Here is a 26,560-nt window from a genome sequence, read left to right on the forward strand (position 1 = left end):
CATCAATCAGTTTCTTGATTCTAAACTTAGGATCTCCATCTAGAGTCACATAAACCTCACCATCCGCCAATTGACTGTAAATCTCGTCAAGATAGTCCTTTGTGTCCATCACCACCAATGCTCCGCCTTTGTCGTCGGGCTTGATGGTGATGGAATTATTGTTCTGGAGGTCCCTGAGGGCAGTCCTCTCAGTGCTAGAGAGATTGTTGAATTTATCCCTGTTAAGGGATCTTTTCAACAGCTCCACTTGTTTCCCCACATTATGGGCGAAAGTGTCAATAATGGGATTCTGGACAGGAGGAGTAAAATTACTCTTGTTACGCAATCCTGTCTCACCCAGACATAATTCGACGACAAAGGCGGAGCATTGGTGGTGATGGACACAAAGGACTATCTTGACAAAATTTACAGTCAATTGGCGGATGTAGAGGTTTATGTGACTCTAGATCAGGGGTACTCAACAACTTTTAGTGAAGGTCCACTTACCGGGGTCTATTGTTAGGTGAAGGTCCGAGCTGAACATCAGTAGGAAACGTGTTTTGTTACTTTGTCACAAACGTTCAACTATTTACATACAGAATTGCTGCTTATTAGCGGGAAAACTGCCATTTTTTTCTCTCTCACCAGGCCTTTGATATTAGGTACAAAGGGGTGACTGCCCTGGTAGTATATAGCCCCCCTGTTGCTCCCCCAGTAGTGTATAGCCCCCCCTGTGCGCTCTCCCTCAGTAGTATATAGCCCCCTGTTGCTCCCCCAGTAGTATATAGCCCCCCTGTGCGCTCTCCCCCTGTAGTATATAGCCCCCTGTGAGCTCCCCCCAGTAGTATATAGCCTCCCCGTGCGCTCTCCCCCTGTAGAATATAGCCCCCTGTGAGCTCCCCCCAGTAGTATATAGCCCCCCTGTGCGCTCTCCCCCTGTAGTATATAGCCCCCTGTGCGCTGTCCCCCAGTAGTATATAGCCTCCTGTGAGCTCCCCCCAGTAGTATATAGCCCCCCTGTGCTCTCCCCCTGTAGTATATAGCCCCCGTGAGCTCCCCCCAAGTAGTATATAGCCCCCCTGTGAGCTCCCCCCTGTAGTATATAGCCCCCTGTGAGCTCCCCCTGTAGTATATAGCCCCCCCGTGCGCTGTCCCCCTGTAGTTTATAGCCCCCTGTGAGCTCCCCCCAGTAGTATATCGCGCCCCTGTGCTCTCCCCCCAGTAGTATATAGCCCCCTGTGAGGTCCCCCCCAGTAGTATATAGCCCCCCTTGTGCTTTCCCCCTGTAGTATATAGCCCCTGTGAGGTCCCCCCTGTAGTATATAACCCCCTGTGCGCTCCCCCCAGTAGTATATAGCCCCCTCAGTAGTATATAGCCCCCTGTGAGGTCCCCCCTGTAGTATATAGCCCCCTGTGCGCTCCCCCCAGTAGTATATAGCCCCCTGTGAGGTCCCCCCTGTAGTATATAGTCCACCTGTGCACTCTCCCCTTGTAGATGCCCCCCAGACAGAAAAAAAATAACAAAAACAACTCACCTAGCACCTCGTTCCCCGCTGCGGCTGTCTTCTTCTCTTCCCGTCGGTCCGGCCCCCGGCTGATACGCGCTCTGTAGGGATGTCCCGGGGATTCCCCAGCAGAGCGCGCATCAGTGATCTCAGCGTACGCCGCCGGCCTGCACTTCCGGGAAGGACAGGCCGGCAGCGTACACTGAGGTCTGTGGTGCGCGCTCTGCTGGGGAATCCCCGGGACATCCCCAGAGAGCGCGTATCAGCCGGGGGCCGGACCGACACTGCCCCCAGCCCCACAGGCGTACTGACATCTAAGGACAGTACGCCTATGGGGCGGGAGGCAGTGCGGTGGGGAGCGGGACGGGACGGACCGGATCCGGGGCGGTTAGGAGGTCTGAGCAGGGGTCCGGACAGCCGGCCTCCGCGGTCCGGGTTCGGACCGCGGTCCGCCAGTTGAGGACCCCTGCTCTAGATGGAGATCCTAAGTTTAGAATCAAGAAACTGATTGATGACATAGTGAAAGAAGCCCACATACTCAATGTCATTGATGAGAAATTAAAAGATTTTCTTAGTGTTGAACATCCAGTTACTCCTATCCTATATTGTCTACCCAAGATACATAAGCGCCTGTTAAGACCTCCGGGCCGCCCTATTGTATCAGGGCGAGGGTCTATCTTTGGTCCCGCTGCAATCTATCTGGATAAAGTACTGAGGGGTTTTGCCACCTGTGCAAGGTCATATATTAGAGACACACAAGACTTTATTGACAAACTCAAGGACGTTGAGGTTAGTGATACAGACATTTTGGTCTCTTTTGATGTTTCTTCCCTGTATACCTCCATCAGTCATGAGAAGGGGATGGCAGTTGTCGGGGAAGCTCTTGAATATTCCGACATTTCCCCACATGCTATAACATTCCTCATGGATCTACTTAGGATCATACTAACTGAAAATTACTTTCTTTTCCAAGATCAATTCTATGTCCAACGACGTGGTACTGCAATGGGCAGTAACGTCGCACCAACTTACGCAAATATGTACATGGCAGATTTCGAGAGCAAGCACGTCTATGTGTCCCACCACTTCGGGTCGGTCCTGAGGTGGTGGAGATACATAGACAATGTTTTCTTGATCTGGAAGGACTCCGAGACAGCCTTGGATGAATTCCATACACACCTCAACTCAGTCGATGAAAACATCAAATTCACTGTGGTCAGTTCCCGGGAGGGTATTCAGTTTCTGGACACATGGGTGTATAAGGAACAACACAAACTAAAAACTGATTTATATGTAAAATCAACAGACAGAAATAACCTTCTGGTATACACCAGTCATCATCCAAAGCCCATGTTACGTTCACTGCCTCATAGCCAACTACTGAGAGTGACACGGATAGTGCAGGATCCAGAACGCCTACCAGATAGACTAGATGAGATGTGCAGGAAATTCACGGCTAAGGGATATCCAGAGAAACTTATTACTCAACAGAGACACAGAGCCCTAACCCCAAATCACAAAAAACCTGCGGATAGTGTACTTCAAGTCACTATGGTATCCACCTACTCAGATGCTAGTAATCATCTAGCTAGGATTATTAGGAAGGAATGGCAGATACTGGGTAGGGCCTTCCCACAGATTGCTGAATTTTCTAAGAATCCCAGGATGGCATATAGACGTCCACTGAATCTGAAGGATATACTGGTTAAAGCCGACGTTGGCCCTGGCAGTAGTAGTACACAAACATATATTGGCAAACCAAGGGGTGGTTGTTTTCCATGCCTGGGGTGTGCCAATTGTTCACATATGCTAAAGGGAGCTGTTTTCAAACATCCATTGACACACAAGGAGTACAGAATATATGAACACCTCACGTGCCTAACAGATTTTGTAATATACGTCTTGACTTGCCCCTGTGGGTTGATATACGTGGGTGAAACCACCATGCAATGTAGGGCCAGAATCAGTAAACACCGGTCCACCATCCGGACGTGACGTATGGACTTACCCGTCTCTAGACACTTCATGGAAGCGCAACATCAACTCCATGAATTGAAATTTGCCATTATTGATAGGATACCTCGTAGCAGACGTGGTGGAGACAGGGAAGCGGCACTGAAAAAAAGAGAACTTAAATGGATACATACCATGGATAGCCTGGCACCACGAGGTCTGAACCTAGATTTCAGACTATAATATTTCTCCCCCCTACCCCATGACCTGATCAGGTACATAGTGCCATGAGGGTGATGCATCTCCACAGTCTTTTCTCCACCAATGGTTAAGTGGGTAAATCTACACAGTGTTATTTATATGACTTATTATATATTTGTGAATACTCACCTTTCTTTTTTCTGTTCTACTTTGTAGAAACTGTATGGACAAGATCGTCATGAATTACTGAATATTGACCGCATGATCCTGGACCTGACATGGCTATGAGTTCTTTATAATTATATTATATATTTGTGTTATATCTCTCTTTTTCTGTATATCCTGGGGTCCATAATTTATATGAGTTGTTTTTGAGCCACCAATAAATACCATTGGATGGAGTATTTGATTTTTTGGTTATTTATTGCAGACTGGGGACAAGTGAATGTAACATTACTGAGGAGGAATTTCTGTTTATACATATAATATCTGGGCCTTAAAGTGGCACATAGCTTTGGAGTAAGGTCTACATTTTGTCTACTTTACAGCAAGTGCTGTTTTTAGCTTACACAGCATATTTTGGAGAGGGCCCTGTCACGTCATCACGGGGGGTAGGACTGCGACTTTGTACGGGGTTCCCCCTCGTTGATGCTGCGACTGAAAGTGATTTACATGCACGCCAGTGTATGGGTCACTGGAAGCGTGAGGATGAGAGGTGCTATCTCCTAGTCTGTGTTTCTTTTATATAGGACGCAGTTCCTAAATCTGTACACTAGGGGTGCTATCCCCACCAACCACCTTGGCCGTGGAGATTGTGTTTCATCAACCCTCTAAGTAGGAGATTATCCCCAGTTTTTATCCTCCATAAGTCTTTTCTCACTATGAACATTAGCGGACATAGCACCGCATTACGCAGATTTTTTTGTTCACTTTCATTTAGTCTGCTGTGATTGACTGTTTAGTTTCCCATACCCAAAATGGCGCCCGGGTTACTGGAACGCCACTGCACATGTGCCAAACACACGCAGGTTGACGTGATGACATGGTAGGATGACGCTGACGCAGTGACGTTCTGAGTTGAGCGTTTGCTGCCCATGAACACGCCATGTTACAGGAACATGTGGTAAAGTAGTTCATTGCTTATTGCTTTTAATTGTATATACACTAGATATATTTTGTACATTGTGGGTGATTTGATACTTGTGGGGACACAGAAGGCTTGATACTTTGTGTGTAATGTGTATCACCGGACACTATGTATCGACAAAGAGATATGCACTAATGTATACCACACTATGATTACAAGATTCTGGTTTCTGTAATCTCTTATGAAATTTTTTATGAATTGATGAATTAATACACTGTAAAGTTAATTGATATGCAATTGCTGTGTAGCACATATAATAGTGGTTTGAACACTGTGTTAGTCACGCTTGAGAAAGGCTGAGAATCAGTCGAAACGTTGTGGGAGTAGGATGTGAATAAAGTAATCACGTTTGCTGTAAACAGTGTCTCCTTCTGAATTTGTGGATCTATGTCCGGACGGAGGGGTCCTGTCTGGTGAGGCGAGCACTTGAACTCTATATTCTATAGACTCCAACCGGTGCTGTTCCTTTTGGATTGGGGATTGTGTAACAGAGTCACTTTAAATCACTGAAACGTAGTTAGCTGATGATTGGCTACTTCCTATTCCACTTCACAGAAATAGCATGATGTGCCACTCAGGGCTGTGGAGTCTGAGTCGGAGCTAGTTTTGGCTGGAGTTGGAGTCGGAAAAAAATGTACCAGCTTTAAAAAAAATCTTTAAAAAAATGTAGAATTGAATTTTGATATGAATTTTACAAGTTTTGCTCATGAATATATATTATGAACAACATTCTAAATAGGATACTGACCCTATTAGAAAAGGGTGGTCATGGAAAAGTTGTCGGTCACTATTTGGCAGTTTGTTTTTGAGCTGGAAGAGTCCATTGTATGGGGGGAGATCTGTGCTGTTGTCTTCCTGGATGCTGGATGACTGTATATGAGCAGCAGTGTAATATGAAGAGATCCTGTGTAATATAAAGGAGGAGGAGAAGACATAAGTAGTGTAGCAGTAACCTCTGTCCTCAGTTTGGTGCTTTCTCTCTGGGAGAAGATTGTGTTTTTTTCTTCAGTGTTCTATGGCTGCAGCTGTGTGTGTGTGTGCGCGCGCGCGCGCTATGTCTGCAGCAGGCTGTGTGTGTGCATGCTATAGCTGCAGCAGGCTGTGTGTGTGTGTGTGTGTGTGTGAGTGCGCTATGGCTCCAGCAGGCTGTGTGTGTGTGTGTGTGTGTGTGTGTGTGTGCGCTCGTGCTATGGCTGCAGCAGGCTGTGTGTGTGTGCTATGACTGCAGCAGCCTGTGTGTGTATGTGTGCTATAGCTGCAGCAGGCTGTGTATGTGTGTGTGCTATGGCTGCAGCAGGCTGTGTGTATGTGTGCTATGGCTGCAGCAAGCTGTGTGTGTGTGTGGGTGTACTATGGCTGCTGCAGGTTGTGTATATGTGTGCTATGGCCGCAGCAAGCCAAGTGTGTGTGTGTGTGTGTGGTGTGCGCTATGGCTGCAGCAAGCTGTGTGTGCTATAGCTGAAGCAGGCTGTGTGTGTGTGTGCTATGGCTGCAGCAGGCTGTGTGTGTGCTATAGCTGAAGCAGGCTGTTTGTGTGTATGCTATGGCTGCAGCAGGCTGTGTGTGTGTGTGTGTGCTATTGCGTGCCCCCACAGTGACCTTCTATATCACTGTGTGACCCCTCCCTATATCACTATGTGTGACCCCTCTCTATATCACTATTTGTGACCCCCTGTATATCACTATGGCTGACCTCTATATAACAGGTATCTGGCATTGTTAGCAGTGTTTCTTTAAGTATGGTGAATAGTCGGAGTCAGGAGTTGGAGTCGGTCCTGATAAAATTCAGGAGTCTGAATCGGAGTTGGGAGTCGGAGCTGCGGCTTACCGACTCCACAGCCCTGGTGCCACTCTATACCAGTAAGTGGGAAATTTCCCAAATGTAGTGACTAGGTAAATGTCCTGGCCATTTAAGTGAATGGATCCTGTGGCTGCTACTGTTTTCAGATGTCCCAGTGTTTAATAAATACTGTTAGAAATTGTTGGCCAAATATATGGAAATCCGAGACAGAAATTTGACCTTTTGTTCTCTTTCTTTCTTTATTTGTCTTGTTAACCCCTTCATGTTAGCAATCTGTATATATACGTTCCTATTGCACATGCCCCGTGCAGTAGGAATGTATATATACGTTCCTGCTCTGACGGGGCTTTATGATGAGAGCGGGATGGCTGCAGAGATAGCGATCCCACTCTCATCTGAGTGAAGCACCGGAGATAATAAGAATCAGCTGCAATCCCGCAGCTGACCCCCATTAACTCCTTAGTGACCGCTGAAACGGCGGTCACTAATGGGCCGGTGCCGCCGCTGTATTTCATCTCCCCCCACGGTGGGGGGAGATGAAATAAGTAAAATGAGACCCCAGATCAGCCCCCCTAATGCCCCGGTAACTAACCCCCCCTCCCCGCGGCGGCCATCAGATCCAAGATCTTAAAGTAAAATGAATGAAACACCCATGCTCTCCACCACCGGAGGTAGCGGAGAGCATAGGGCAGTGATTGGGGACCCCCCTATGGGGTCCCGGTACAAGCGATCAGCGGTATATACTATATACCGCTGATCGCTTGTGCCATGTGCTCCCGGCACTTTTGATGTGCTACCACCCCCCAAGTTGCCCCCCAACCCCCTAGTCACCATCCCCTACCCCATATACTCACCTGATCCTGGAGCTCCTTCCTCCTCAACGTCCAGGCTGTTTCTGAAGTGCGCATGCGCTCCAGAAGCAGCCAACTCTGCAAATTTAAAGTGACAGAGACCAATTTGGTCTCTGTCACTCAACTATGATTACTGTGATAGAAAATATCACAGTAATCATAGTAACACAGTTAAAATAAATGTGTAAAAGTGAAAAAAGTGAAAAACCAAAAAATAAAACACACACTTTTTATTATAGTAATAATTGCAGTTTACTACCAAATTACCCCTACCCCCCCCCCCCCCCCCCAGATTACCCGTAACCACCACAGGTTGCCCATAACCACCCCAGGTTGTTCGTAACAACCGTACGTTGCCCGTAACCACCCCAGGTTGTCCGTAATCACGTCAAATTGCACGTAACCCCCCAGATTTACACGTAACAACCGCACGTTGCCCGTAACCACCGCACGTTGCCAGTGACCCCCTCCAGATTGTCCATAATCACCCCAGATTGCCTGTTACCACCCCAAATTACATGTACCCACCCCAGATTACCTATAAGCACTTCAGTCTTTCCATAACAATTCTAGATTGTCTGTAACCCCTCCAGGTTGCCCGTAACCACCGCAGGTTGCCTCTGACCATCGCTCGTTGCCTCTGACCACCGCACCTTGCCTCTGACCACCGCACCTTGCCTCTGACCACCGCTCCTTGCCTCTGACCACCGCACCTTGCCTCTGACCACCGCACCTTGCCTCTGACCACCGCACTTTGCCTTTGACCACTGCACCTTGCCTCTAACCACCCCAAATTGCCAATGACCCCCTCCAGATTGCCCGTAACCACGCCAGATTACAGGTACCCACCTCAGATTACCTATAAGCACTTCAGTTTATCCCAGATTGTCTGTAACCACCCCAGATTGTCCATAACCACCCCAGATTGTCCGTAACCACCCCAGATTGTCTGTAACCACCCCACGTTGCCCGTAACCACAGCAGGTTGCCTGTAACCACCCTAGATTGTCTGTAACCACAACAGGTTGTCCGTATCCACCCCACGTTGCCTGTAACCACCCCAGGTTGCCGTAACCGCAGCAGGTTGCCCGTGACCACCCCATGTTGACTGTATCCACCCCAGATCACCCGTAACCACCCCAGGTTGCCCGTAACCACCTCCAGATTACCCGGAAACACCTCAGACTGCCCGTAACCACCTCCAGATTACCCGGAACCTCCTCAGACTGCCCGTAACCACCTCCAGATTACCCGAAACCACCCCAGACTGTCTGTAACCACCTCCAGATTACCTGTAATCTAATTTTTTTAATTTTATTTTAGTAACTGCGCTATTCTATTAACTGCACAACTCAAAAGACAGAAATGGCTGCACATCGCACCCATGGCTGACACAAAAGCTTATTCAGCTACATTCAAAACCAACATCAGAAGTTAGTATATAATTTGGCCAAACCATATTGCCTCATGTACCACGTGCAGGTCTTCTGATACACATGAGTCCCTAACCAAAAAACATCACTGTGCCGGTCAGCGACCACAATCCCCGCAAAACGTGCACAAGCAGAGAAGGGGGGCCACGGAATGGCCCTGCAACCCCATTCTCACAGGACCAGACCCTAAAAGGCCCCCCTGGACCCCGCAGGCGCCACAGGCGGAAAAAGTGGACGCCAAGCAACACAAGTGTGAACAAGCTCTTACCTCTCTCTCCATTCCTATGCAGGTAGAATGGGAGAATACTAGGAGATCCCCCCTTATGTACACAGGTGCTTCCTGCTAATTTGGATCACAGTGGTCTTACAAAGCACGAGTGCTAGCCACAATGATAAAAGGGACAGAATACATAAAATATGCACAAGCCAAAAAGACAGAAATGGCTGCACATCGCACCCATGGCTGACACGAAAGCTTATTCAGCTACATTTAAAACCAACATCAGAAGTTAGTACATAATTTGGCCAAACCATATTGCCTCATGTACCACGTGCAAGTCTTCTGATACACATGAGTCCCTAACCAAAAAACATCACTGTGCCGGTGAGCGACCACAATCAGCGCAAAACGTGCGCAAGCATAGAAGGGCGGCCACGGAATGGCCCTGCAACCCCATTGTCACATTAGTATCAGCCATAGGTGTGATGTGCAGCCGCTCCTCTATCTCCATGTCGGATTTTGTATTTTTCTCCTTTCTGCGCAGCTGGCACTCCCCTTTAAAAGACCCATGTGACCTAAGTCAGCAGAGCATATGCCTGTGCTCACATGACAGTACCTCCATGTTTTTCCCATTCTGTCTGCAGCAGTTTTTGGTGAGTGTAATACCATATCCATACTTGTGTTGTTTGGGGGCAGCCTTCCCCGCCGGTGGTGCTGGCTGGGACTTTTTTGGGGGGCATTTTGGGTCCGGTCCTGTGACATGGGGATTGCAGGGCCACTCCATGGCCTCCCTTCCCTGCATGTGCATGCTTTGCGGGGGTGGCGGTCGCTGACCGACGCGGTGTGGAGTTAGCGTAGGGACCCGTGTGAACCAGGAGACCTGCACGTTGGTACACGGGGCGATATGGCTTGATCAATTCATATTCCAACATCCTGAAGTTGTTTTTTTAAAATAGGCTTAGCAGCATTAGTATCAGCCATAGGTGTGATGTGCAGCCGCTCCTATATCTCCATGTCGGCTATTCTAATAACTATTACTAGCTGCGGTTTTGCTCCAGCAAATTGGCGCTTCTTCACTTCTGAGCCCTGCTGTGTGCCCATACAGTGGTTTATGCCCACATATGGGGTACCGTTGTACTCAGGAGAACCTGCGTTACAGATTTTGGGGGACATTTTTTCTCTTGTTCCTTGTTCCTAAACCAACATATTATTGGAAAAATTCTAGTTTTTCATTTTTACTGGCCAACTTTGAATACTTTCCTCTAATACCTGTGGGGCCAAAATGCTCATCCTACCCCAAGATGAATTCTTTGAGGGGTGCACTTTCCAAAATGGGGTGACTTTTGGGGGAGTTCTATTCTGTAGACATTACAGGGGCTCTGCAAACGCACCTGGTGCTCAGAAACTTCTTCAGCAAAATCTGCATTAAAAAAGCTAATTGGCGCTCCCTTCGTTCTGAGCCCTGCTGTGTGCTCATGCAGTGGTTTATGCCCACATATGAGGTACCTTTTTACTCAGGAGAACCTGAGTTACAAATTTTGGGGTACTTTTTTTCTCTTGTTCCTTGTGAAATTTCAAACTAAAGGAATATATTATTGGAAAAATTTTCATTTTTACTGTCTACTTTTGAATACTTTCCTCTAACACCTGTGGGGTCAAAATGCTCATCCTACCCCAAGATGAATTCTTTGAGGGGTGCACTTTCTAAAATGGGGTGACTTATGGGGGGGTTTCTCTCTGCTGACACTACAGGGGCTCTGCAAATGCACCTGGCGCTCGGAAATGCTAATTGGCGCTCCCTTCCTTCTGAACCCTGCTGTGTGCCCATACAGTGGTTTACGCCCACATATGGGGTGCTTTTTCTCTCATGTTCCTTTTGAAAATGAGAAACTTTAATCTAAACGTATATATTATTGGAAAATTTTAATTTTTAATTTTTTTTACGGCCTAATGGTGAATACTTTCCTCCAGTCCCTGTAGGGTTAAAATGCTCATTATACCCCTAGATTAATTCTTTAAGGTGTGTAGTTTCCAAAATGGGGTCACTTATGGGGGTTTCCAGTATACAAGCCTCCTAAATCAACTTAAAAAAAGAACTGGTCCCTAAAAAAATCAGTTTTGGAAACTTTCACAAAAATGTGGTAATTTGCTGATAAATTTCTAAGCCCCGTAACACCCTAAAAAAGTAAAATATGTTTATGAAATGAAGCCAGAATAAAGAGGACATATCGGTAATGTGACATAGTAACTAATTTATGTGATACAACTTTCTTTTTTTAGAAGCAGAGAATTTCAAAGTTAATAAAATGCTAATTTTTTTAATTTTTTATGACATTTTGATGTTTTGCACAAAAAAACACACAAAGTAGTGACCAAATTTTGCCACTAATATAAAGTGCCATATATGATGAAAAAACAATCTCAGAATCGCTAGCATACGTTAAAGCATCACTGAGCTATAAGCGCATAAAGTGAGACAGGTCAGATTTTGAAAAATGAGCCTGGTCTTTTAGGTGCAAATAGGCTTGGTCTTGAAGGGGTTAAAGTTATCTTGCTTTTTTTGTGTCAATAAGTGTGGATGTTTCCTTTTGGAGACATCTATTCCATTATTTTGTTTAATAATAATTGGGGTCTGTAGACTTCAAGTATGTTTTTGTTTTTGTATTTTTATGACCTAAATACTTTTACAGCAAGTTATTGTACTGAGCAATTAATATTATTTGTGCCTCAAAATAAGAAAAAATAGTAACTGTTTACCACATCAAGGATTGTGAGAATTCATTTATTTCCCTTATACTACGTTTACACAGAGCGATAATTTGCCCAATCGATCGTTTAACGATTTTGAAGCAACGATTTAGTTTTTATAACGATCAGCGTTTAGACGAATAAATCGTTAGAAAAATTGTTTGAAAATTCGTAAGAAAAATCGTTATCGCGATTGTTTTTAAGATCGCTTAAGCCCATCTTTTACATAGAGTAAATCGGTGAAAGACTGTTTACACGAAGCGATCTGCGAATTTTCAGCGGACAATGAACGACGATTTAAGAACATGTTGAAAGATCAAAATGAACGATTTCTCGCTCGTCGTTTGATCGTTTGCTGTGTTTACACAGTACGATTAGCGCTCAAATGCGATCGTTTATGCGATCAGATCTGCCAATTCTTTTCATATAATTTATAACCATGTTTTCATCACCTGTAGTGTCAAAATGGAGGGGCGATCTGTTCTTCTGATGGGCTGGGCCGTTTACTACTGATCTCAGAGATTAATGCAGTACATATCTCTATGAGAGATCAGTGCAGTGATCAAAAAAGTCCCCCAGAGGGCTTCAAGTTACAGCAAGAAACTTTTTTTAATTAATAAAGAATCCCATCACGTAATAAAAGTTTAAATCCCCCGCCCACCTTTCTCCAATTCATAAATAAAAATAAAAGCATAAACATATTTGATATCACTATGTAGGGAATGCCTGAAATATTAAATTATGAATGACGTAAACACGAAACCCCCCGAATTGGAAAAAAAAACTTCTTTTTTTTTTAAATTTTACCACACAAATAATAATTTTCCTGTTTCGCAGCATATTTTATGAAAAAATTAAGTCTGCCATTGCAAAGAACAATTGGTGTCACAAAATAAATAAGGGCTCATGTGGGTCTGTAGGTGAAAAAATGCAAGTGCTATGGCCTAAGCACATGAGGAGGGAAAACAACCAAAAGCGCATCATCAAAGGATTGAATATAATTTTAATTTCTGGTTTATTTTTGTTTTCTGTAGGTCAATGAAATCTACCATGATGAATCACTGGGTGCGCATATTAATGTCGTCCTTGTGAGGATAATAATGTTAAGCCACAGCAAAGTAAGTATCCAGGTGTACATGGTAATATGTGTAAATACATTTGTATGCTTGTAAAGTGACGTCTTGCTGCATTACAGGAATTCATGGGTGGGTGCTGGGGAACATTTTTGGTAACAGATTGTAGGTTGAGACATAATCTAAAACAAAGGAGCAAAAACTTTCCAATGTAAGTTCGCATCAGGAAGTCTTGCCTAAAAATATTGTGCTGGATTGTAAATGTCTTGGCATGTTGCATGGTCAGAGTACTACTTCATTCTAAGATGGCAAGCAGCATTATTTCTATAGCATAAGTGCATGTGTTTTTTTTTGAATGGCACAAGAGGGGTTGGTTACAATATGCCCAACTACCCATCTTTTCTTCATACTGACTCAATGTATGGAGATGTGTTGGATTAGAATGAATTTCACTGTAAGCCAACATACAAGGGGATTCCTTTATTATAAGAGCAGTAAGACTATAGAACTTGTGGCCATGGAATTGTCAGGGAAAATGAAATTGTCTTAAATTCAGGCATACAGTGACATACATGAAGTGGCACACAGTGCAGACTATAAATCCACGCTGTGCAGAGGAAAGATGTCCAGGCTGGGGAAATGTTCTAGATTTTTTTTTTAATTTTTCTTTTTGTGATCCTGTATTTGCATCCTTCTTAAAGGGGTAGTGCGGCGCTAAACATTTATTCACAAAATAACACATTACAAAGTTATACAATTTTGTAATGTATGTGTTATGTACTGTATGTGAATGGCCCCCTTCCCCGTGTTCCCACCCACCCACGCTAGACCCGGAAGTGTGGTGCATTATACTTACCGCATACGTGTCGACCCCCGGTCGCCATCTGGCTGAGCATAACTGTGCTCAGCCAATCGCAGCTGAGCAGCTGATGACACGGCAGAGGGGGGCCTGCATTAGGGACGGCTGGAGCGGTTCGGCGGAAAGTATAATGCACCACACTTCCGGGTCTAGCTTGGGTGGGGGGGAACACTGGGAAGGGGGCCATTCACATACATAACACACAATACAAAGTTGTATAACTTTGTAATGTGTGTTATTTTGTTTAGCGCGGCACTACCCCTTTAAAAGAGATGGCAAAACTCCCCACAGTTAAGGCCCTCCATATTATAGTAATGGCCTCCCTATGTATATGTTTATTAGAAGGGACCTTTTGTAAGCAAAAAAATAAGTATATACATAACACAAAAAACTAAATAACAAAATACCTTCCCATCTAGTATGCTTCTTTACAAAAAGTGGCAATTTCTGGTTTCCTTAGAGAATAAATGTGACAACATAGAATGGCATATAAATGGATATAGCATTTCCAACTGGAGCTTTCTCGGTATACATGATAAAAGGAGAAGAAAAACTTGATATGAGCAGGGCCTAAGCTTGAGTTATTTGCACAATCATGACTCTTGCATGGAAACAGGCTTTTCAGATTCTTTTTCTGAGAACACATTAATATAATCATTATAATGTGGAGATAGACCTTTTGGCCTTGTAACAGTAACAAACACAGAAGCATTTGTTCAGGTTTGCAAGCATTCAGCCTACATCTATGTTACTCAACCACCATTACACATTAGGGTTATTTGCTTTGGTAGCCATGGTAATCCGAACACAACAGCCTTTAACAAAGGCTTGATAAAAAAAAAAATTCTGTTGTATGGAGCTAATTCTGGTTGCATAGTAAACCACATTTTACAACAGCTTATACACTGGGGCTCACTGAAATTGTGCATCATATTAATAGATAATGTTGTTTTTAACTGTGTCTCTCATGGTACGGAAAAACACTATTCTAGATATGTAGGATGTTGTATTCTGTAGGGCTAAAAGCTAAGGAAAGGCTCGTAACAAAATTGATGCGAAATCGAAAAGAAACCTGTCCCTGAATGTTATTGGCAAAGCATACTCTGGAAACTCCAGTAGTATAGAAAATGTTTGTCCTGTATGATCTCACTGCACTGGAAGTAGACATGAGCAAAACTCTATTACTCTAAAGCTTTTGGAGTATTGACTTCAAATATACAACTAATCAAAATGTTACCTGGAAAACATTAACTTCCATTAAATAAAAAAAAAAGTGAGCGAAACGCATTCTTTTTTTTTTTTTTTAAGTTATGGATCCGTTAAACAGACTGCAAAAACACAGTGTGAACCCAGCCTTACCATGTTTGGTGATAGGGAGGATGATTATCTCATAGGACTATATGTAATATTTCTTTTTTTTGTATACAAAATTTTTTAAAACATGCTTATATTGTTTCTCTTCTGATTTAATAGTCTTCAAGTTTAATTGAAATTGGAAACCCCTCTCAGAGTTTGGAAAATGTATGCCGCTGGGCTTACCTTCAACAGAAACCAGATACAGAACATGCTGAATACCATGATCATGCAATATTTCTGACAAGACAAGAGTTTGGCCCCTCTGGAATGCAAGGTAAGAGGTTTAGAGTTTTTTTTTCTTAAATATATAGTCAACTGTGTAGGGTGGCGATGTTGAGTGGGTCTTGAACTCAGAGCCAGTATCCAGCCATGCCTCCTGAGACAGTAGAGGATAGAGTAGGGAGGAGCCAGTGAGCTGCTGAGACAAAACCACATTGTATACTACTTTAATTTTCCTTATACTTATTGAGGTTAAATCAAGCAAAAACATGCTGAAGCAGGTACATTTATTGATAACACTATTAGTAGTTAAAGATCTTGGGGTGTTTTTATTTAAAGCCCACCCACCCCCAAACCGATTGTACCATCAGATAGCTGCTTTTAATCCAAGATCTGGCCTGGCCTGCGACGCCTCTCCATCTCTTCTCCCCGCTCTCCTTATCATTAGGAAAACCCCTGGGCAGTATTTCTCCTATTCATCACTTGTCAAAGTGGTGCACATGTGTTAAATCGTTAAGACGCATGTGCATTTTTGAAAAAGAGAAATCCCTCTAGGGGCCTTCCTAATTATGAAGAGAATGGGCAGAAGGGACTGAGAGGTGTCGCAGGCCTAGGGCACACACACTCTAGGCCACACCAATTTTACACAGGGCTGCAAGTTTAAAAGTTGTTTTTTTGGACAATAACTGCATCACCTGCCAAACGGACCCCAGGACAGATCTTGGATTAAAAGCAGCTATCCAGTGTTAGAAGCAGTTTTAGGGAACAGATTGTGGGTACAGACGTGCTTTAAAAGTAATTTTGTGATACCAGGGTACCTCTGTGCTGTTTTCCCTTTACATTTTTTTAAGTGACGTAACAGTATACAGTTTTGCCTTGGATTACGAGCATAATTTGTTCCAGGACTGTGCTTGTAATCCAAATCCACTGTTAAACCAAAGCAAATTTTCCATAAGAAATCACTGAAAGGCAGACATATGGTTCCACACTCCAAAAATAATGATTTTTTTTTATTCCGAACATTTAGAACAGATGAAACAAACATTTAAAAACAACCAAATATGTCATATTAGAAGTTGCTGTACGGTATAGCAATCAGCTTGTGGCGTATAACAGCAGCAGTTTGTAGATACAGGATGGAGCTGCAGATCCCAATAATGCAATAGCGTAGTACAACAGGCTAGAATAGAGAAGCAGGGCTGCTGTCAGAGGTCTGTGTGGTCGCATGACAGCTTGGACCAATCAGGAAGTGAGAATCACAGAGCTGTGCAGGAGAACAGTGACAGAAACTTTTGAGTGTAAGTTCAGGCACATTATAACAGTAGTGTGTATAGCTGAGTGTAAGTGCAGGCCCATTATAGTAGCAGTGTGTATAGCTGAGTGTGAGTGCAGGGACATTTATAGCAGGAATGGGGAGGATGGCAAATAAAAGGACTGACAGACTGCAGGAAGTATGAAGAAATAAGCAGGACATATGTGGGCACATAAATGCAGCACTCTGTCTGGGGAGAGAGGGGTTACAGCTATGAAGAGATTACCTCCACAGTCCTGTTGCCTGATACAAGCCCCAGCCTGAAGTGGATCTGCCAGGATTTGGGAGGTGAGGGAGACTTTCTGGGTCAGAGTACAGTGCTGTAGACCAAGCTGTGCAGACCATTCCCCTCCCCCACTCGCCCTCTCACCCAGTACAGGGAGCTCTTAAACCAAAGCAATGCCCTTAGACCAAGTTACAATTTTGAAAACCTGGGAGCTCTTCTTGCAAAACGCTCTTAAACCAAGGTACCAGTGTATATGATTTTTTTTTTTATAATACACAGCAGAGAAACCATCCAGGCCCAGTACTGTACCGCTTTTCAATAAATTTATTGTTAGCTATGCATTGTCACTAAAATGTTTTAGTTTTTGTTTCTTTCCTTCTTTCTCCCCTTTCTAGAATGAGGATTTATATAGGGGGAGGCTAGAGGCATAGTTGGGGATTGATTCCGAAATTTTTATTTTGGTTTTATGCCCCAATAAAGACATAAAAGACTACATTTTGATGCTCAATATACTTTCATTATAGCTAACATGCCCACAATAAGGAACTTTGCAGCTCTCTTAGTAGGTTAAAAACAAACTGTACTTTTTACTATCAAAATACATGCCATACTTACCCATTCACTAGGGCTGGCCCTAAGCTGGAGCACACTGTAGCTCAGGGCCCATTAAGGGATTCCCCAGATCTCCATTGGGCCAGTTTGCCCCTCATGGTGCAATGGATTGTGGTTCAATCTACATAGTTTTGTCTCTTGTTTTAAGAGTTAGGACTAATGCTGGGTTTACACTAAACGATAATTGGCCCGATCGTACGATTAACGAGGTCGGAGTAACGATTTTTTTCGAAACGATCAGCGTTTAGACAGTACGATATATCGTACGGAAAAATCTTTTTGCGATCGCGCGCCCGCAGCCCGGCCCCCCGCTTGTCCGCAGCCCGGCCCCATGGTAAACCACAGCCCCCTGCGCCGCTCCGATTGCCACCCCCGCTGCCGCTCCTCTTCAGCACTGATTGGCTGAAGAGGAGCCGTTTGAAATTCCTGTCTCCCCTCTTCAGCCATTCAATGCATGGCAGCACTGATTGGCTGAAGAGGAGCCGTTTGAAATTCCCACCTCTCCTCCTCAGCTACTCAATGCACGGCAGCACTGATTGGCTGAAGAGGGGAGCCGGGAACTTAAAACGGCTCCTCTTCAGCAAATCAGTGCTGCCGTGCATTGAATGGCTGAAGAGGGGAGCCGGGAATTTCAAACGGCTCCTCTTCAGCCAATCAGTGCTGAAGAGGAGCACTGATTGTCTGAAGAGAAGCCGTTTGAAATTCCCGTCTCACTTCTTCAGCCAATCAATGCACTGAAGAGGGGAGCCGGGGATTTCGAAGACCTGCTACGCGGAGCAGGTAACGTATGCTCGTGGCCGGGGCGGCGGGGGAGATCGGAGCGGCGGCAGCGGGGTGGCGATCAGAGCGGCGGCGGGGGTGGCGATTGGGGCGGCTTTATCGATGGATGGAGATCGAGCCGGCGCAGGGGGCTGTGGATGAGCGGGGGGCCGAGCGGCGGGTGGCCGGACTTTCGCGCGACGACTGTTTACACGGAACGATCGGCGAATTTTTAGCGAACAACGATTTAAGAACAAGATAAAAGATCAAAATGAACGATTTCTCGCTCGTCGTTCGATCGTTCGCTGCGTTTACACGTACAATTATTGTTCAAATTCGATCGTTATCGTGCAAATTCGAACGATAATCGTTCCGTGTAAACCCAGCATAAGGGTCCATTTAGACAGAAAGATTATCTGACAGATTATCTGCCAAAGATTTGAAGACAAAGCTAGGAATGGATTTAAAAAGAGGATAGATCCCAGTCTTTCCTTTATGACCTGATCTCTGTTTATAGTCTGTTCCTGGTTTTGGCTTCAAATCTTTGGCAAATAATCTATCAGATAATCTTTCTGTGTAAATGGACTAAGACTTTTTTTTTTTAAATTGCATTTAAATATTTATTTATTTCTACAGGTTATGCACCAGTCACAGGAATGTGTCACCCAGTACGTAGTTGTACGCTAAACCATGAAGATGGATTCTCTTCAGCCTTTGTAGTAGCTCATGAAACTGGTCACGTGTAAGTATTATATAAGATTCCAAATTATTTTTTATGCAGCATTATTCATATTGTTTATAAAATGATACAGGTACCAGGTTCAGGCGTTACAACTCCTTCCCACCAGTATGTCAAGTACAGTCAAGATATTGTGTGGTAGAGTGGAAATGCATGTGAAGCAAAGTTTATTCCATGTTGCTAAAATACATCACTGGGATACTGATAAGCACTTTTTATACAGCTTAGTGATAGGCCCTCGTAAGAAGTGACACAGTGAGTGCACCCGTTACATTGCTGCAGCATAGCACATGCTGCCTACACTTGGTCTAGGCAACACTGGCTTCATAGACAGTAAGTACTGACTGCTAATAGCAGCTGCTGCCATTAATGCCACTTTCCAAAGCAAGGCGCTCTAATGGCAGAACATCAATGTCACTGATCAATATTATGCAATAGCAAAATAAATGTCTCCTAGGAGGACTAGGAGTAAAAAAAAATTAATATAATTTTTTTAAATCTTACAAAGCCCCCTCTACAATAACATTAAAGGGGAACTCCGGATAAGAAAAACCTGTTTTCTATTAAAAGTACATTAAAAGTTATATAAATGCGTCTATACAATGTATTACCGTATCTGTGTGGTTCTGTCACACTGGTAGCTGATAGAAATCCAGGAAGTGGAAAAAAATGGCCTATGTGCCAATTCACATTGTCTCCTGCTCCTTCTGCTATCCCCCCTCAGGAGACAAATATTCCATGCCTCTGTCTCACATTGTGTGTGTTTTCTGAGGACAGGCTGATGATGCAGACAGGGGGCAGGGCGTTTTCTCACAGGAGGCTTGGCTGGATCCCCCAATCCCCTGAGTGATCCACCATCTCTGAATGGCCAGAAGCAGGTGCAGCACTAATTTTACTGATTGTGATGGGTGGGGGATTGGGATGATTAGCTGCTTTCTGTAGCTTGGGACCACGGCTATTACCAGCTACATTTAAATTGGGATCCATTATACTGGCCAGGCCGGGACTCAGTGTCGGAGTGACGCTGATCCCGACTGGGCAATCCATGTATTTAGTTTGCTGCAGACCAGAAAATAAGAGCACTGATCTAATGGATCAGTGGTCTATTATATACACAGTGTTGATCTCAATGGGAGATCAGTGCTGTGTATATAGAAGTCCCCCAAGGGGGCTTCTAATAATAAAAAAAAAAACAGGGTTTTCCTCCCACTAGGGGTGGGTCAACCCGCTTCCAGTGCTTCAGCCCGGGCCTGATGGTACATTCACTTTAATAAAAAAAAAATCCCCTTCCCTAATAAAAGTCTGAATCACTCCCCTTTTTCAATTTTATAAATAATAATAAAAAAAGAACAAACATATTTGGTATCACCGTCTGCATAATTGCCCGAACTATTAAATTATCGCATTTCTAATCCTGCTTGGTAAACTGTAAAAGTGCAAAAAAATTCCAAAATGCAAAATTGCGAATTTTTTGATCGCATCAAATCCAGAAAAATTGGGATAAAGTGATTTTTTTTAAAAGCCATCAAATGAAATAAATTTTTTTGAAAGTTGCCTATCGTTGTAATCATATCGACTTGAGGAACATAGATAACATTTCAGTTTTACCATAGGGGGAATGGCGTAAACAAAAAACCACCCCAAGTAAAAAATATTGCATGTTATTTTCAATTTCACTACATATATAACGTTTTATGTTTTTGCAGCATATTTTATGCAAAAATTAAGTCTGTCATTGCAAAGTACAATTAGTGGCGCAAAAAATAAGCATTGTGGGTCTGTAGGTGAACAAATGCAAGTGCTGTGGCCTTTTAAACACGAGGAGGAAAAAACAAAAACACAAAAAAATAAATTTGCCTAAGAGGAAAGGGATTAATGTGTTAAAATAATAATAGCATAGCCCTAAGGGTGCGTTTACACAGAGAGATTTATCTCACAGATTTTTGAAGCCAAAGCCAGGAACAGACTATAAACAGGGAACAGGTCATAAAGGAAAGATTGAGATTTCTCCTCTTCTGAAATCCATTCCTGGCTTTGGCTTTAAAAATCTGTCAGATAAATCTCTGTGTAAACGCACCCTAATGGTGCTTTTACACAGAGAGATTTATCTAACAGATTTTTAAAGCCAAAGCCAGGAAGGGACTTCAAAAGGGGAGAAATCTCAGTCTTTCCTTTATGACCTCTTCTCTGTTTATAGTCTGTTCCTGGTTTTGGCTTCAAAGATCTGTCAGTTACCCTTATCAAGGCATCTTATAGGGCTTTTACACATACAGATTTATCTGAGGATTTTAAATTAATTGAATTATAACATAATAATGTGCAGGTGTCCTGCTATGGACAGACAATCTTGACAAATTATTATATTAAATGTTTCAACAGTTTGTACAAAATAGACTTCCATGTAAGGTCTGCATAAAAACATTGCAGAAATACTGCTGTAATCTTGACATCATCTGTAGGTAGAATGAGGCATCTGGAAAAAATGCGTATTGTATAGTTGAATTAAAATGCCAGTATGCAAAAGTAATGGCGTGGGTGGAAACTTTGGATGAACAAGTACATTGCTGCTGGTGTGGGTTGCAGGCATTTCTAAAGATTGGATTAAATTAAAACCAAATAAATTGGAATTTCTTCAGTTTTTAACCAAAAACATACTACTTTTTCCCCTCTCTAAATTGCCTAAAACGTTAGTGACCTTGACTATAGTGAAAACTCTAAAATCTGTTTTGATTTGCTTTTGGAGAGTGTTTTTGTTTTTAATTTTTTTTTTATCTTTATTTTTTTTTTGTGCAATTCTTAGCAACAAGATTGTAATTCATTCCAATATGTCTCACTGAAGACTTAACTAAATACAGATGTTCTTTCTTACAGTCATTAGATGATGCATAATAACATTTAGGAAATTTTTTATTGAATCAAACATATTAAATTCTTATCTGTCAACAATATATTTTATAAAAATTAAAGTTATAAGTTATAAAATTAAAGAATTTTTATTTCCTGCCAAAATAAGAACAGATTTTGAACACTTATATTTTAAATGGTATGTTTGCCTTTTTTTTATAGCTCAAACAATAATTTATAGTAAAAAAAGTAACACTTGCAAGAAAGAAAAAGTGCACCCTCCTATAAAAAAAGTTTTTGTGAGAGCCTTAGAGGGATTCTCCATGAATTAAAAAAAATATATATAGTAAAGAATAAGTTTAGTATTTTGTGTGTTTTTTTTTTAGTGTTTTTTTTTTTTCTCATTGTTGCTTGTTTTATCCAGGTGAGAATGTAAATTTATAAATTTCACTATACCACAGCATGTGGTAAAACAGAGCAGGATGGGTTGTGTCGTGAAAGAGCAGAGGGCTGGTGTCAGCCGTCCTTTCTATGCTGTCTGTGAATAATTAGGGTGAAAGGCCCCGTTCACACTGAGTAAAAACAGCTGAATTCTGTGGCGGAGAGCTCACGTCCGCTTTCTCCCCTCTCTGCTCAAAGAATTGACATGTCATTTTTTTGAGCGGAGAGCGGTGGGAGCGGACGCGTTTGCCCTCCCATTCACTCACTGCAGGACACTGAGCACGGCGGAGAGGTCCGCCGTGGAATTCTGCCACTTAATTTTTTTATGAAAATGGGGTCTGCTGCTTAGTTATCTTAATAGTATACTATGTATTGTATGCTTAAAGGGGATGAAATATCCTTAAACTTTTTTTTTTTAATGTTCACTTTAATAATTTTGTGTAATAAATACTGTTGGTTCAAGGTTGGGAATGGAGCATGATGGTCAAGGAAATAGGTGTGGAGATGAAGTTAGAATGGGCAGTATTATGGCTCCACTTGTACAAGCCGCATTCCATCGCTTTCACTGGTCTCGTTGTAGTCAGCAGGAGCTTAGTCGATACCTAACGTGAGTAAATTTTAACAGTTCTTTAATCACCTTAAGTATTTATTGTTTTTGTTGTTTCATTCACAACTAAGTGTCTATAGACAAGATTATAAATATATGACAATGTATAACAGGTATACGTTAACAACATGCTCTGGGGAGCTCACTGTTGAATATACAAAACCCAGACACAGGCAAGTGTAGCTTTCAAGTCTTTTCACAGTTACATTGTAATGTTCCTCTGGTTCCCTGTGGCTGACATTCGTTGAGCTTTTATATTACCCCGAGCTTTATAAATGACTGTGGTTTAGATAATAGAAAGCCCCAGGTGGACCATGAGGTCCTAAGATGTATGGCTCAAATTATATACAAAGAAGTAAGGAATGTGGCCTTCAATCAATCAAATAATGTGGCTTGGTACCCACGTGTGCCAGGCACTGTGTGAGAGTAACAGAATATTCCTTGTGTCTATTATCAAAGCTAAATTAGCTAAACATGAAGCTCTGAGTGAGAACATAAAATTTAGAACAAATATGAACAGAATTAACCCTTTCATACACATTCACCCTTGGAAACGTTCTTTAATGGTACGTTCACACATACCGGATCTGCAGCGGATTTCTCACTGCGTAACCCTGTTCAGTAAACTCTATGGGCAGAAAAACTCTCAGCAGGATGCACATGCTGCAGCGAGTTTGTCAGCAGCCCGCCCTGTTAACCCCCCTGCCACCGGAGCCTATACTTCACTCCATTCTTCATTCTGGTCCCCGCTCCGGCTTGTTTCGGGGGTTCTTGGCACGTCGCGCTCGGGCAATCAGTGCGCTGCGCTGGCCGAGCGGGACATGAAGACACCGGGAGTAGAGATGAGTGAACCGGCTGAGGTTCGGGTTCGTATCAACCTAAACTATCGGCTTCTGATTCCTGCTGTCTGGCCGCTCCGTGGAGAGGGTGGATACAACCTTGAGGACCTCCTGGAAAACTGGGATACAGCCATAGGCTGGGTTCACACTACGTATATTTCAGTCAGTATTGTGGTCCTCATATTGCAACCAAAACCAGGAGTGGATTGAAAACACAGAAAGGCTCTGTTCACACAATGTTGAAATTGAGTAGATGGCCGCCATTTAATGGCAAATATTTGCTGTTATTTTAAAACAACGGCTGTTATATTGAAATAATGGCAGTTATTTACCGTTATATGGCGGCCATCCACTCAATTTCAACATTGTGTGAACAGATCCTTTCTGTGTATTTAATCCACTCCTGGTTTTGGTTGCAATATAAGGACCACAATACTGACTGAAATATACGTAGTGTGAACCCAGCTTATATAGACTGTATCCCAGTTTTCTAGGTGGTCCTTAGGTTGTATCCAGCCTGATAGTTTTGGTTCGAACCTCAGCCGCTTAGCTCATCCCTAATCGGGAGCCCCGAAGCAAGCCAGAGCGGGGACCAGGTGATGTATAGGCGGCGGGGGGTTAACAGGGCGGGCTGCTGACAAACTGGCAGCGGGATGTGCATTCTGCTGCAAGTTTGTCTGCCCATAGAGTTTACTGGCCAGAGATCCGCAGCGGATCTCGCTGCGAATACGCAGCAATAAATCTGCTGTGGATCCGGTACATGTGAACGTATCCTTAAAGGGGTTTTCCAGGCATTTTAAACACGCCCACTTTCTTCAAGAAATTGCATTGCTCTTGTTTTCAGTTTGGGTGTGATTTTACAGCTCAGAAAAAAGTTGCTAATAAGAAATATATAATTTTTAATAATAGCTGTTATTATAAGATTTAATGTTGATGCACATTTTTTTTTTTTACTCGGAAGATGAACCTTGAACCAAAATTTGCACATTTTTGAGCAATGAAAGATAGCTTTTTGACACAAAAACCCATGACTTCAATATTATTAATGGCAGCAGCTTTTTGTCTCTCCCGGGCAAGTTGTTTGTTCCACCGCCATTTCCTGTAATCAGTCTTGTTGAAGGTGACTGATTGCCCTGATAGACGGTTAACAGCAGAATGCAGGGAAGGGAGACACCTAGTGGCCAAGACTTTAGAGCTGTTTTTTTGGGGTAAGGATTCATTTTTGGCAAATACCTTATTTTTCGGAGTATAAGACGGCCCCTGGTTTGTCTTATACACCGGAAAATATTAACCCCTGCCTGACCGCAGCAGGGTTTACTTGCTGGAGCTAGTTAAATGATTTGGTTGGAGCAGTTAACTGAAGTTGAAAAAAAACCAAACTCACCTGTCACTCAATCCCGCCAGCCCCGCTTCTCCCGTTATATTCCCAGTGCAGGCAGTGTGATACACACTGCCTGCGCCAGAGGTCTCCGAAGCTCTTCCTGTAGCCGAGCATCTCATCGGAGAAGCTCGGCTGCCAGGAGAGCTTCAGGAGAATGACAGAGACTTTGAGGACTTCCGGTGCCTCTGTCATTCGAGTCAGCCGAGGGTCTCCGAGCTCCTCCTATGAGACGCTCGGCTACTAGGAGAGCTTCGGGGACTTCCAACACAGGCAGTATCTCTGCATCACACTGCCTGCGCCGAAAACATGACGTGAGAACAGTTCATAGGTGAGTTTAGTTGTTCGTTTTTTGTTGTGGTTGCCGCTTACGCTGGGGATGTGGCCATTTTTTAGGTCTCCCACCGTATGCGGTGACCATATTCAGCGTATAAGACGAGCCCCAACTTCTGAGAAGATGTTTTTGGGGTTAAAAAGTAGCCGGTAAATACGGTAAGTGATAGACATCAAGAGGAAGATTTATCAAAGCTTGTAAAATATTCACTGGTGTAAACTGTCCATAGCAACCAATAACAGAGAGTTTGTTCGAAACCATTTCTACTTCTCATGATAATAGAATGTTGGGTATGTCTTTTTTTCCCCCCTCAGTTCTTACGATTGCCTGCGAGACGATCCATTTGCACACGATTGGCCTTCACTCCCTCAGCTCCCTGGGATTCATTATTCTATGAATGAGCAATGTCGTTTTGACTTTGGTATTGGCTACATGATGTGTACAGCTGTAAGTATTGTCTTTTGATTGTTTTAAAGCCAATGTACCATTAGGTGCATCGCTTTAAGTTTTTTATATGAATAGACCGATGCAGGGATGCTGGTGTTATGGTCCTTTTTCTGAACCGCGGCCCATCACCGTGCATGGGAATCTGGCCGTGGTTCAAAAAGGGACCGCGGCAGCAGCATCCTTATACCAGTCTATTTATTTAAAAAAACTTTAAGCAATGTATATGATGGTACATTCAGTTTAAAGAGCCTAGGAACTTTTTTTTTGTAGTGTTTAGATTTTATCATGTCCACATTATCCTACATTATCCTGAGTTTGCATTTATGGATGAAACTTGGAAATTGTCAGTTTTTTTTTTCTTTTTAAAGAGGTTACTTGTTGGGTTATCGAGATCTCAGATCAGGTCATGGCAATCTAGTAGCCTAGGGTCCTCTCCAGAAACCAGTTTCCCATGGCCCATGTGCCTGCTGTAAATTATTTGAACTATTGTTAAAAGAGCAGCAGCTCAGGTGAGACCACTGCCTCCATAATTGTTTATAGAAAATCGGATTAGGCTGTGTTTCCACATTAGTGTGTGTAGAAAACGCATTGGGGAAAAAAAACTTCATGCATTTGTTAGATTGTGCATGATAAGTAGCAGGATTTAGCAACAGTCTTTCTGACAAGCCCTTTATTAC

The 26,560-nt window shown here is 43.2% G+C and overlaps 1 protein-coding gene across 2 annotated transcripts in view; it reads left to right on the plus strand.

Moving 5' to 3' along the window:
- The window catches only part of LOC138792682 (A disintegrin and metalloproteinase with thrombospondin motifs 2-like), a 219,319-nt gene that overhangs the window by 142,273 nt on the left and 50,486 nt on the right, over positions 1 to 26,560 (plus strand). For both annotated transcript variants that reach the window (XM_069970389.1, XM_069970396.1), the window contains 5 exons: positions 12,873 to 12,956; positions 15,244 to 15,400; positions 18,891 to 18,996; positions 22,742 to 22,885; positions 25,751 to 25,883. In XM_069970389.1, coding sequence (XP_069826490.1) covers positions 12,873 to 12,956; positions 15,244 to 15,400; positions 18,891 to 18,996; positions 22,742 to 22,885; positions 25,751 to 25,883 — 624 coding nt within the window. The remainder of the gene's footprint in view (positions 1 to 12,872; positions 12,957 to 15,243; positions 15,401 to 18,890; positions 18,997 to 22,741; positions 22,886 to 25,750; positions 25,884 to 26,560) is intronic.

The sequence above is a fragment of the Dendropsophus ebraccatus genome, chromosome 1 (genome assembly GCF_027789765.1).
Source record: "Dendropsophus ebraccatus isolate aDenEbr1 chromosome 1, aDenEbr1.pat, whole genome shotgun sequence".
Taxonomy (NCBI): Eukaryota; Metazoa; Chordata; class Amphibia; order Anura; family Hylidae; genus Dendropsophus; species Dendropsophus ebraccatus.